The 14106-nt window shown below is 40.2% G+C and overlaps 1 protein-coding gene across 11 annotated transcripts in view; it reads right to left on the bottom strand.

Annotated features, from left to right (window-relative positions):
* auts2a (activator of transcription and developmental regulator AUTS2 a) overlaps positions 1-9402 on the bottom strand; it is a 310541-nt gene extending 301139 nt beyond the window's left edge. For 5 of the 11 annotated variants that reach the window (XM_038708763.1, XM_038708767.1, XM_038708765.1 and 2 more), the window contains exons 1-2: positions 8463-9400; positions 5426-6165 (exon numbers count right to left, since the gene is read on the bottom strand). In XM_038708763.1, coding sequence (XP_038564691.1) covers positions 5426-5713 — 288 coding nt within the window. In that variant the 5' untranslated portion in view covers positions 5714-6165; positions 8463-9400. Of the gene's footprint in view, positions 1-5425; positions 6166-7388; positions 8433-8462 lie in introns of those variants that run through there. The other 6 variants (XM_038708769.1, XM_038708770.1, XM_038708768.1 and 3 more) reach the window with 4 other exon arrangements.
* Between the last annotated feature and the right edge of the window lie 4704 nt (positions 9403-14106).

The raw sequence follows: 14106 nt of genomic DNA, 5'->3' as shown, positions 1-14106 counted from the left end.
CTTCAAGTGCTGATATGTTGCTGCTCCTTCGTTAGGACTGCTACTGCTGCTGCTTTGAGCCCAGTGCAATGAATGAACACTCCTCAATAAGTTTTTATAATTTCTTGCTCAATTTAAAGGGAAAGAGTTTAGGTTTGGGAAAATGAGCAGGCTGAGCTCAAATTCTGAGACATAAAAAACATGAAATGGAAACAGTGAACAAATGGTCAATGGTTAATTAGGTATTGTAGCAAGTGTGTAGTGTCTTAGCCCTGCATTATTACCGTACACTAATAAGCTCATAATTAATAAAAATCTGTATACTTTAACTCTGCTATCCCTAAATTACATTTGCATGCAGAGAATAAGACTATAGAAATGCCTTAGAGCTATAATTCGACTTCTCTAACTTTCACTATGTCTGACCAGAAGACAACACAAGCCTTATGTTCATAAAGAATGTAGTCCATTTATTCACTGTTGAAGAGTTATTATGTAGCCTTGCTTGTGCTAAAATGTCCAACTCACATTCAGTCAGTATGAATAGCCTTATTGAGTTCTAATGTTGTCAACAGTTCAAGCAATATGAAGTTAGAAGGCTTTCCAAAGTCATGATTCAAGTCAAGATGGTGGATTTTATTCAAATTACACTATCATTACCTTGCACGGGTGTACATTTTAGAAGCACCTTATGTATTTAGTATGAGTGGAAAGCAACTGTTCACTGTTATATTAAAGGTTCAGTGTGTAAGTTTTAGTGGCATCTAGTGGTCAGGGTTGTGAACTGCAACCAGCAGCTCACAGTGCATTCACATACTCCTCAGATGGTCCCATTTCCAGAGTTGTGAAGTCGTTCTTCAGACTTCAGGGTGTGTTCATGTGGTCTTAAGTCGGAATATGGAATCCATGGAAGCTACTACAAAGATATGTTTTATTAGCATTATCGGAGCATATAAACAATATACTCTGATAATGGTAATGGTAAGGAACATAACGGTTCATTATGTAAGCTCTTTATACACCACTGAAAACATAGTTATGTATATTATATTGCATTTCTATCTATAGATCGTCCTAAATATTACACACTGAACCTTTAAGACTTGGCTGTAGGTGAAGACTATCTGATGCTGATCAGAGAGAGAGCAAACAAGAAACACAAGTGAGCAGTGACATGCTTTCTCACTGTCTGCTTTCAGCTGGTGGTCAAATTGTATTAAAACATCAAATTCCTATTCATCTGCTCTTAATAAAAGTCCAGTATGGGGGAGTTCACCCCAAAAACTGCAACACCAACAAGCAGCTAAGCAATCAAGGCAACAATATGTTGTAGAACATCTACCAAAAGCTACTTGAGTATCTCAAGAGCCTCATCATGGACGCTCCAGCCCTGAGACTGCAAAAGAGAAATGCAAAGCTAAGATATCAGCATACACATGAAAAGCAGGCCTGGGAGCAGTGTTGCTCCAACACTGTGGTGACAGATGGAGAGCACTAGCATATACCTCCAGGGGTCTGACCTCATCAGAATTTAACTTTACCCAGACAGAAAACGAGCCACTGGTGCTGTGATAAGCTAGTGCATAATTCCATTTCCACTATATACCGTAGTCTTTTCACATTATGTGGTAGAAACACGGAAGTAAACACAGCTCAAAATTGCAAAGAGAGGGTTGTCAAACAGTGCAGCAAAAGGAAATGTCAGTTACCCAAACAATTCATACAAGAGTGAGGAAGATTAATTTACTTGCCATTTTCGTTTGCCTTATTTTTTCTGTTTTTATTTGTCATGCTCTCTATGTACTTTTATTTTTTAGCACTTACCTGTTTTATCATGTAGCACTTTGGGATTTGCTTAAATATAAAGTGCATTACAAATTAAATGTATTATTATTATTACTTATATAAGGATAATGGTCATGAACATGACACTTGAATATATTAAATCAACAGAAATCTAATTACTTAAGCTATGGAGGAAGTCAAATGCAAGAAAAGCTCTCATAAGTCTGATCTATAATTGAAGAATAGAAAGAAGAACAATATCTTGCCAACTATTCTGACATATCTGACACGATGGGTGTAATTCTGACAAGTCATCAGTTTAAAAAGCTCTTCAATAAATGGTCATCTCTGTGATTACAGGGGGGCAAGACAGATTTTTTCTGGGAACTAGACTTTATTTAACCAGTCAGTCAGAGATGCCAAGTAAAATAAATCTTCCACTGAACAATTATAATGACTGTGTGTGTGTGTGTGTGTGTGTGTGTGTGTGTGTGTGTGTGTGTGAATCTCATTCCTTTTCCAGGCCTATATTTCCAAGACTGACCCAGACAGTTGAACCACTAACCTTTCAGTCACAGGCCTGACTCTTCAGCCTTCAGGATCCCACAATTTCATTTCATCTTTATTGTGTCCCTGTCACCTCTCTGTCAAACCAGGACAAGCCAGTTTTAACGCTTCATTCAACACATTATCTATACTGCATTCTTTAGAGAAACGACATGTCAAATCCAGTGCTAACGTGCAAACTGATGCAATCTGCCTTCTACCACCTCAAGAACATCTCCAGACTCCGGCCTTCACTTTCAAACTTTGTGGCAGAGGCACTCATACGTGCCTTCATTATCTCCCGCTTGAACTACTGTAATAGTGTCCTGTTCGGGGTCCCCAGCAAAGTCCTGGACAGGCTCCAGTATGTGCAGAACTCAGCTGCCAGGGTTCTCACTCACACCAGGCCCTGGCAGCACATCACCCCAACACTTACTCACCCTCATTTGCTCTCAGTCAAGTACCACATCACCTATAAAATCCTCTTCCTCACCAATAGATCCCTCAATGCCATTGCCTCCCAGAACGTACTGGAACTTCTCCATCCCTACACCCCATCCCGTATATCTGCATCCACACACAAGGGTTTGCTTTCCATCCCCCAAAACAGACTGCGGACTTTTGGGGACAGAGACTTTATTCATTTGGACAAACAGTCTGCAGCAAGCTCAAGACAGCATGAGGAGTACTGTACTACAGCAGGTTACCAACATGGCGGAAGGAGCTTTGTGGACATGGTCATAGTCCAGATCCTACTTTCAGTGATTGTGTGTACAGAAATATGAATCACCACACACCATCTGTTATTAAGGCTTTCATTTCATTTGGGGCACAGTGCAACAAACTGCTATGTTTAACACTCTGCAACAACTGTAAGAAGTAAAGCAATACAATATTGCCATCTCCCTTCACTCCCCTGCGAAACGATACTGCATTAATGAGTTCCGTCACATACTCACAAAAACACTGTGAGAATGTGATGGAACTTGCACTCACACACAAACACAAGCAGGGTATAGTGTTACTCTGACTTGAGCTCGTTGCATTTGTATTACTCAGTTAGCACTGCCTAAATCTGTGACAAGACTGTTTTGTAAAAAGTGTCTTCTAAATCACCGTGATTTGATATTAATGTAATTTGACACTGCAATATATGTTGATTTATTAGTCAGTGTTTCATCCAGTTGACTGCAATAAAAGACAAACAATGTTGTGTTGGTTAATAAAACATCAAAAGAATTTCTACTTATGTAAATAAAACTGTAAATCTGTTACAATCAGGCAACAGTATTATCATAAACTCATTAAATGTTTATAAATTGATAGATCACATACTGTATGTTTTTCATGTAAACTTCTTAGTACTATTGGTACGTGTATTGACAGGGAATGAGGTTTAGATTTAGGCTATATTATGTAATCTTAGACCAATATAAAAGAGAGAGGCAGAACTATTTGAGCCAAGTACAGACAACACCTCAGTGCTTGTGTGTGCGGCTCTCACAAACAGTCAATCTGATTTAAGCTGTAGAGGTTATGTTTAAACTGTAATGGTTAAAAGTTAGTGTAAAAAGGTAAACAGTTGAATAATGAAAAAAGACTCAAGGCATCTTTATAGCTTCGTTATTTTATGTACACTGACCTTGCAAACTCCAGCGCTACTCACTTTAAACTTTGCCCGCATTTATTTCTGAATTGCCATCCAACAAGACACTCAAACTGTGAATAGCACTGCTTTAGCAGACCGACATCAATGGGAAGAACAACAGAAAGAAGGTCAAATGAAACAAGGACAAAGAGAAAGGACGCGCAGGCAAGGGAACCCATGACTGTTGTAATTCTGAAGAAAAGAGTATAATAAAAAAGTAATAAAAAGAATGACAAGAACATGACAGTAAGAAACTCTTGAGCTTTGAAAAGAGTTGATCTGATTAACAAAGGTAGACAGTGAGGACAAATGATACTGTGCATCGCTGAGATGGGTCACAGCAGCCAACGAGATTGATATCACACTGCATATAGTAGCAACTGCAATTCAGGCTATTGTCCCAGAACACCCCAGAGTCTGACCTTGTGAAGATGCAAACTATAAACTCACATGCTGCTGAAACAGGATCAGAGTAGACACAATCCTAAAAAGCTATGCTGAAATTACTGACGCAAAATTAACAATTGTGGACAAGTTACGTTTCCTATAAAATTGATAATGCCCAACACCGACAGGACACAATTTAAAAGAAGCACCTGAACAAATGAGTGGAGAACGCACAAATGCAGATTCTTCCATAAGAATGCCAAGCAGTCTCTGAATGGTGTGATGATGAGTAGGAAGAGTGAGGAAACAGTAGGAAAATTATGTTAATCATATGCTATGGCCTTAGCAGACTGATGTGTTAGACAGCATTCCAAATACAAAATGAGGAATGAATGGTTCCAAAAACTTGAAGAATTTATGCAAAGGAGCACTGAAGCTATCCTGGAGATTCAGGGTGCCCCAATACGTTACTGAGAAACCTTTCATGTAATTTGTCCCTCATCTTACCATTATAGAAAGATGTAGCAGTTGCACTATGTGTGTGTGTGTGTGTGTGTGTGTGTATATTTAATATGTAAGCCATAATTCAGAAATACATCACTGGAAGGCAGCCTTTGCCCGGTTTGCATTCCAAGGAAAATGGATAGCCAGCGCACAATAAATTACTCCCACTCTGAATAAACTGCTGTAACATGGATCAAATTGCTTTTTCACTCCGAAGCGTACAAAAGGCACAACAGCCACTACAGCCATAGCAGAACATCTCTCATCTGGTGGAAGGCTTTGCTGGAAAACTCTTGTGAAAACAAATCCAGAGCAGTAACACACCACAACAACAGCCTCTCTGTGACACAGATAGTAATCTCTGGCTGCAGCGTTACATTTAAAGCTACATCTGTTCAACTCCAGCTCACACAACAGCCAAATATAAAGGCATGAGCCAAAACACACCCAGTCATAGAGGCCCACAATCACAAACACACATCTTTACACACCTTTAAGAGATTTTCACGCAAAAAGCTCAAACACACACAAAGTTAGCGAGAGTGAAAGGGGCTACCCCTGTGGTTCAACACTCACCTCCAGAGCCTCAAAGGTCACAAACCCGGTGATGGAGAAGCCATCGATGATGTCCTCTTCAGCAGAAGTAGACTCCTTTCGCTTTCTCCGCGGGGGTCGATGGTGGGATGAGGAGGGCTCCCTATCGCCCTCCCGCTCTGAGTCAGAGGAGAAGCGAAAGACGGCGCCCTTAACATGGTTGTTCCTTATCCCACTTGATCTCCTCTCCCGATTCCTTGCTGACCTTGACTTCCTCTTCTTGCGGAGGCCACTAGAGCGAGGCCCATCCATGTCCTTCATAGGAAACATCCAAATAAGCCCTCCTCTTACAGAGAATCAAACTCTTCAAGGGCCAAGCGCTGTTTCTGCTTGACCTCCACTCGTGTGAACCCCCCCCCCCGAGGAGAATCTCCGCAATATCCAAGCGAATGTTATCTATGTATTAGATCCAAGGTGACCATGTAATATCCAACAGATAAAGCCTTTTACGGGAAACTCAAAACTGCATCGTGTCACTGAACCATGCTAGGTTCCAAACAAAGATCCCCAAAGGCAGTCCATCAAATCCTGTGACAGAGGTGTAAAATGATCTATTAAACACGTTATCACCAAGCTGTCAATTCCGCTAGAGGAAGAGCTTTTCAAGTTAAAGCAAATATCTGCTCAGTGAACATGTCCCGCCATGGTAAATTGAGCAGGTGACGCCACATCTTTCTTCTCCTGGAACCAACTCCTCGTCGAAGGTCAGCAAACTCTCCCTCCTGCAAGATAAAGACAGAGAGAGAGAGAGAGAGAGAGAGAGTGCACATTTGTTCACTCAGCAAGTTCAACTGTGCATTTAGTCAATGAGCCATTTCCCAAAAGGTGCTGTACACTATACAGAAGGTTGTTTCCATTCTACATAATGCAAGATGAATGTTTTATTAGGGTGGCTACAGTCTCATCTACTATGCATACTGTGTTTTCTTACACTGCCAGGTCATTAAGCCCTGAGATGAGATGATTATGTGTTGTAAGGTCTCCTTTACTAGTGTCTCTGAAGCTTTTGCCAAGCCTGTAACCTATACTGTCTTTTTACATTATTACATTTCTTAATAATGTACCAAACATTTTCCTTTGCTACTTGGTGTTTGCCTCTCAACATGAACCTGTTGTTTTTGACCTCTTTCTCTCTCACTTATTGTTTCTAAATGTAGCACTTGAAGTAGTTCAGCAGATGTGATGAGGTTGATGTATTTGTTCTTGCAATTTTGGGTTTGTATCCACATGGTTGAATGTTCTTATTATCAGTCAGCTAAATGAATGTAATGTAAAAAGTAACATCCTGAGAATGTGTTTATCTGTACAAATGCAAACACAAAGTGTGACAATGTATCAGTAACATACAGTACACTGTTCCTGCTAAAATAATTACAGATTGCTCTTGAGCCTGACAAAAAAAGCCTTAATTATGTCAAATGTATTACAAATAATGAACTGTCAGTAAAATTGATCCTTTCCATTTTATCATGTGTGTGCTAATTGCATTATTGTAACAAACCTATATTTAAAAAAAATGTACAGTACATTTCAGTGGCATTCATATCCATAAAATTGTATTCAATATCAAAGTTAAGGCTTAATAATTCTGAGCGGCCCACATAGTGTATGTCATCTATCAACTAAAAAGTAGTGATCTGAAAGTGCTTCTTTGAATAAAACAATTCTGACTTGTAGACATCCATCAAAAATCTAAATGATCAAAAATCATCATGACAACCATTCATTTCTTTCAAAATAACACCATGGACATAACATCTCACTCAAACATTCCAAACATCAAAAACAGCAATATTTCTCTCTTTCATGAACGAAAACAGGTCTAATTTAACAGGGAGATGTCCTTGAAATTTTAGACACACACACACACACTGTTAAGAAATCAAGACAAATGTCAAGACCCTTTGAAATCCTGCACTTAACTATAGAGCTTATCGGGGCATACCTTCACTGTCTGACACTGAAGACATCTGGCTGCTTTATGATATCAGGATGCAACATTCAACAGCTTACAGTCTTATTCTGGATCATTCTCAAGGCATGGCCTAAAGTCTAGGCCCAGAAAGTCCCTTGTATTGTAGCCTAAAACACATATGGCTTGTCTATGTGTCCAGAATATCAATTCTCATCCATTACATCACAGACATGGTATTCTATGTGGAAGAAAACTGCAGGCTTTTTAAAAAAAAAAGGCATTTCAACGAACAGTCATGTATCCAAATGCTGGTTGACATTTCAAACACAGAGCACCTTTTCTGCACCAGCAGACAAACAAAACCAATCTGTCACAGTCAACCACCATCATCAACTTTACATTGTCTCCTTGGACACAGGTTGTCATGTAATGAAGCTCATCTGGATTCTGCAGCATGCATGCTGTCCCCAAATGCTCTGCTACACCCTTTCACTTGTGTTTTTAACATGCAAAATAACCATTTGAAGAAAATGGCTAATAATCAACTTGATACATAACAAAAGGTACATCCAACAAGCCAGCATGCCAACATTTCTATGCAGCACCCATTCAAAAATATTCCTTCTATGCAGATGTTCTGCCTTTTAAGAACCCAAAAAAAGGTAAATCCACCTTTACTATAATGAGGGTGTTAAACCTTTTCCCCAGTAGGCTACCTAGTCCTTTAACCTGATGCCCCGTGCCAGCACTTATCTAATAACATACACACACTGCACAAATAGCTCCCAAAATATCGCTTATTGGGGGGAAAACTGTACTCTAGCACTCGCCCTGGCTTTTCCAGCTCAGTAGAAGACTCTTTCCCTTGTCTTCGCTCACAGTCCCTTTTTGTCTGCCTGTGCTGTCAGTACAGATCTCAGGCTCTGTAATCCAGTCCAGCCCACAACAGCAGCAGCGGACTGGCACTGCCTCCTGCTCCGGCTCTCCAAGCTTCATTTTCTACTGTAAAGACACACAACAAAAGCAAGCCTCTCTCTCTCTCTCTCTCTCTTTTTTTTTTTTTTTTGCTCCAAGACACGTCATGCAAAACGAAGAAATGCAAACCCTTGCGAGTGAGGAGGGACCGTCCGGACAAGTTGCAGGCCTTCGGTCACTATAAAAAGATAAAGCACAAGAAGGTTTGGAGCTGACAAAATAAATCCCGCAAAGGAAAACCAGAGGGTATCTCCTCCTCCTCTCTCCAGACCCGAGCTTCAGGATCCCGGAGAAGGGGGACCGGAGCGCAGTGATACGGCGATGCCGCAGTGCCGCTTTACAGGCTGCACGCTTCTTCCTCAGCGCAAATAGTGCTGTCTGGTAGGCGCCGAGCTCCAATACAGAGACGGTGTGACCGGGAAGAGCGGAATCCAAGCCAGATAAGGCGCGTGAACGCACCTGTTTACCTTCGGACGAGGCTACATTTCAAACGCTTTTTGTTTGCCGTACATTCTATGCCAGAGCATCATTTTTGTATGCCATTAGGCGTACAAGTACAAAGTGATAAGTTTGTGTATGGAATGATAAAGAAAGCTGCGAATAAAAATACATATTTGCGATGGTGGTTGGTGATTAGTTAACGAACCTCAGCTGTGTCAGAGAAGCTGTTCGGCCGGTGATGACAATAGTCAGAATAATTAGCGAATTACTGAAACAAACAGGAAATTTAGAAGTAGGCCACTTTATTATCACCTGAGCTGTTGAACGACAAGTTTATATACATATGCTCACTGTTTCAGGTCACCATGATGAGCTTGTATTCCCCAAATCATATATTAAGTTATGTATGTGACTGGGGGGGCTCTCCCTCTGTAGGCTGTATAGCTCAGGTGTCAGATTATTATTTGGCTCATGAAAGCGACTGTAAGCTTTTGCTTCAGGGACACCCGGGGCCAACAAACTCATCCCCCCCATTCAACAGAGGCTGACAGATCAGTCTGACCTCAGAGCACCTTAGCAATGAATAATAAAACACTGACGTTAAATAACCATGGCTTTCACTGTATCCAGTTGACATTTGAAGAAAAGATTTACCTTGGAAAGCCGGTCATTCAAACAATGGTAACCACACTTATTAATCAGACTATATAATTACTTGGAACTGTGGAACATGGGGTTAAGCGTGAGTGCCCTTTGCATTGTAACAATGTAGTGTATCAAAGAAATTGCCTTATGGAATTCTAGCTAGATTTGTAAGGATGCTGTAACTGGTTCATGACTGCTGCATGATTTATTGTGTTGATACTGTGTTGCCCTTGAGAGAGAGAGACATGATTATGTAAGAGAACACTCAAAATCCATAGAATGCATCATTTGCCAGGAATGAATGTATTCACACTTTGCCTCAGAGCTGTTTCAACTTGTTTTAAGAAAATCTTTTTACGCACTCTGTTCAGTGTCATTTTTTAAAAGCACTGTCCGGCATTTCATTAACAAAACCATACGTACCAGGAGTGGCAGTCACCTGAAGAGTTGATGAGGTGTGAATTTAGTGATTCATTTCCTTGAGTAACACAACACTTGCACTTTGCAACAGTTTTGATCCTTGATTAATCCGATTTTGGGCTGGAGGGAACACAAAAACACAACTGGAAGATGTCATGTTGGCCTAATTGTGATAAGCATTTTTCTCGATTTCCTGATATTCTAAGGACTCAATCATGAATTGAAAATTAATTTTGAGCTCAATTAATAAAAACTGTCAGTGGCAGCAATTAATACATAGTTTCATAGTACATTCAGAATGGGCTTAGTCATCAGAAATGAGCGGACAGCTTGTAGCAGATGTCACCCCAGATGTCACCCCAGCATTACCAACACATATTGATTTCTAAGTCCATTAATGCCCATGGGATGAGCATTAATAACAGTGTGAACAAAACAACATGGATTTGTATGGTAGAAGTGTTATTGATAATGATTGTGTGACTTAGTGGGTGAATGAAAAGGGTACTTAATAATAGCTTGTTGAGCATACTGTATTGCCATAGCCTCATAACACTGATCAAATTTAAAGAGGGAGTGAAAAATGACGGTGTCACACCTCTCATGAACAGGAGTCAGCGATTGTTTCAGCGTAGCAATGAACTGGTCCTCTGTGAACAGTTGGAGCATGGGTGGGCTGTGTATTTTTAGCCTAGTTTAATGATGCAGAGGCTGTGGTGTGGCTCAGAGCTTGCTGAAGTGCCTCAATTCCCAGTGCCCGGTGGAACAGGGACCCCACCGGCGTGTAAGAATAATGCCAGGGGATACACATGCACCTGACCCCATCTCATCTTCCAGGAGGAGTGTCCTTGTGACAGGGAGTGAAATGGCAGGGGAGAGACGACAGCGAGGCAGCGAAATCAGCTCTGCCAGCCTCCACTCATTAGGTATGGAAGACAAATGTGCTGGCCTACCCTCCCCTCCGCCTCACCATAATCAGCTTTAATTACACCTTGGCTCAAACTTTCTCTGTCTCCACAGCTCCATTCACTGTCACACAACATTCTGGGTCTTGGGATTTAATAAACAGATAATGGGACTGGTAACATGAGAAATATATGATTTCTAATGGATGACGATGAAGCTATGAGCTCATTAAGTACGACTGACCATAGCTTCCAGCCTCCACAACTGACAACACAACAAAAGCTTCAAAGCTAGTCCCTTGCGAATGGACTCTTTTCCAACCTGCAATAATAATGCTCCCTTGACCTGTGACAGGGGTAAAGGTCAATAACTGGACTTTCAACAACGGAAAACAAAAAATGCTAAGAACTAAAGGAAAAGGAAGTGAAGAACAAGAAAGCGCATTTCCTGAAGAAAATTACAATGTGTTAGAAAATACACTTACCTAAAAGGTTCCTAAAAGCCAACAAATACAATCAGGCTTTTATAAAGATTGTCAGATTTTTTTTTACGGTGCAGGTATTTTTGACACACCATGAAAGCCTGAGAAGAGCTCATAATAGGATGAAGCCCTTGGGAGAAGTCAATCACAGGCCAGCCATTCTGTGACTGGTGTTAACTTGGAAAGAAACAAAATGTGTGTCTCCTGTTACAGTGCTTATTTATCTTTAATTGCCAGTTCAGAACGCAACACTCCACTTCCTATTTTCCTCTTCAGTGTTTAAGTCATAAACATGGTGGTAATTAAAAAATCTGATTCACAAAACATCCCCATCCCCATAGTATCTCACACCTGCCTGTTACTATCTTTTACATTTGTCTTATTTGTGTTCATCTTCATCATTATAATCTCTACATGTCAGGAAGGAGACTCAAGAGGGATGTAATGACACTCTGAGCGTAATGCAAGTTGAATTGCTGCATACTTATAGCTACAAAGACATTCTCAATACAAGAATGAGCTCATTTCCCTCCCCCTACAGGTCTGCCTACGAGCACTATAATAGCCTTTATTACTTGCACTGTGAGTGCAGAACAATAGTCCTCACTTAGATATTCCCCTCCGTAGCTGTGCAGAGTTAGATAGAGTCTATCTAGCCTCCTCACTTTGTTCTTTCCTGTTATATTCTCTTGGCAAATCTGATTTGTTGACACTATTCATCAAAGCTATAGCGGGGACTTTAGTGGCTCTAAAACATGTGTGGGATGTTTAATATTCATCAAGTGGTAGATGTCTGTAAAGTGCATGTTAATACATAACAAGCGCATGGCATATTGTTGCTGTTCAACGGCTGACCTTAATTGGGAACAGTGTCAGATTAAAGGAAGAGGCAGAATAAACAGTACTGCAGAATGATGTGAGAATAAATTTCACTGAGATGAAACTGTTCTTAAACCAGAATTGTGAATTATCATGATTGATTATACAAGATTGATATGACTGAGGCTTGTAGCTGTAATAATGACAGCATGAACTGAAAAGCCTCTCTGGTCTTAATATATGGGGCCTGTCAAAATCTTCTTAGCTCATGGTTCTTCAGCTGGCGCACACGATCAATCACCTGACTGTTTGAGTATTGGATAAAACCCACATTTAACCATCAGAGAAATGAGGAATGGACATTCATTTCAAGATATGTACAGATTATGTATGATGATTAAATCAAGGTTTAAATTGCAATATGATCACACACCAGTTTCTATGGGATTGCCAGTATGATAGCATCTATATAAAGTTTGACTTAAATGTCGGATAATTGCATGAAGAGCTAAAAATGGAACATTTGATGGGACGTTTCATAAGATTGTATTTGGACATGATGACACATCAGACTGACTGATAAATTCTGACCTAATATGCTTATTTCACATTTTGACATGTCACAGTAAAAGCCACCGGTAGAAAGTTAATCAAGTACTGTACTGTATAATTTTGAAGTATTTGGACTTTGAGTGTTTCCATTTTCAACCATTTTCTACATTTCAGAGGGAAAATTAGTATATTAGTAAATATTGATACCTCTGTACTTTTGTCGAGGTACTTTTACTTAAGTATGGGATGAAATGACTTTTCCACAAAAGCACAGGTGTGATTAATAAAATGAATGATTGAAGAACTGAACAAATATCTTGGCTCTCACAAGGTCACTTCAGTTCTAAAATGAGCTGTAGCCCGACTATTTAATGTATTCTGTTCAACAGCTGAATTGTTCAGTTTTAAATACATGCCAGGGTTTGATGTCAGTTGTTCTGAAGGTCTCTTTATGAACTGCTCCTCATTTGAAATGCCAAGAATGACCTTTCACTGCGTGTTTCAGCTCTAAGAGGAGATCATACTTGTGTATTCTTTATTTCAGTAGATGAGTTGATGCACTTAAGCTGTTATTCTTTTTTTTCTCTCCCAGCTCAGAGAAGGACTGTAATTTTCCATATCTGTCATCTGTGCAAATAAACCAAGTACAATCTCATGGAAAAGATATAAAAAGGAGGTGGAAAATAACTCAAAGCTGACATGCCTCTATGTTTACCTATAGCAGCGTGGAACCAAAATAAAAAGCTGCTCATGAGTTCCTTGATTGACAAGACGGATTACTGAAATTGATAGCTGACCTACTAAAACAGCGCCATCTCTTAAACTAACTATGTTGTCAGATATGTACTCACTGCAAACAAAACCCCGTAATCTCTTCATTTGAACAGCATATCTACAGCTCAATTACAGAAACATTCAGCTCTAACTAATTCATGAGACGACAAGTTCAACATCAAGTTCAGCCTCTTGAGATAAAAGAGAATGATTTCAGCATGTTTTACTCGTGTTAAGTACAACCGAGGCCCGATAGAAGCATGTGGTTTCAGTTCCAACATAATGAAGTCATCCAGGGTCTTCAGAGGGACTGTGAGGTCGGGGATGTGTTGCAGTATTTCTGCCGTTACAATGTCAGATTCATGAATAATGGTTGGAACTGAAAGCTAGAGTCCCACTCTCAGACAGCCTGGCATGTGAATTATTCCTCGGACATGGATCACTTGTTCTGCAAATATGAACAAAACGCTTGTTTTTTCCATTAACATCCACAATAGCAAGAAGGTAATAATACCCTTGTTTCTTGATTTCTCCAGCTATTTGGATTTGAGTTGGGTTGTCACTGACATTAGCCCCATTACTCCCGGGGATAGTCTCAGTGCAACCAACGTCCACTGAACCTTTTTCACTCTTCCTCCCTGATCCCACTTTGTAGATTGCATATTGCAGAAAGGCTCATATAATATCTTCTGTCCTTTTGTTCCCTTTGGTGCCCCCCCCCCCCCCCCCCCCACT

The sequence above is a fragment of the Micropterus salmoides genome, unplaced genomic scaffold (genome assembly GCF_014851395.1).
Source record: "Micropterus salmoides isolate LMB-PRFRI ecotype aquatic unplaced genomic scaffold, ASM1485139v1 Ms_hic_scaffold_9, whole genome shotgun sequence".
Classification (NCBI taxonomy): Eukaryota; Metazoa; Chordata; class Actinopteri; order Centrarchiformes; family Centrarchidae; genus Micropterus; species Micropterus salmoides.
Note: the sequence above shows the minus strand (reverse complement) of the source record. Positions and strands in the feature narration are given on the sequence as shown.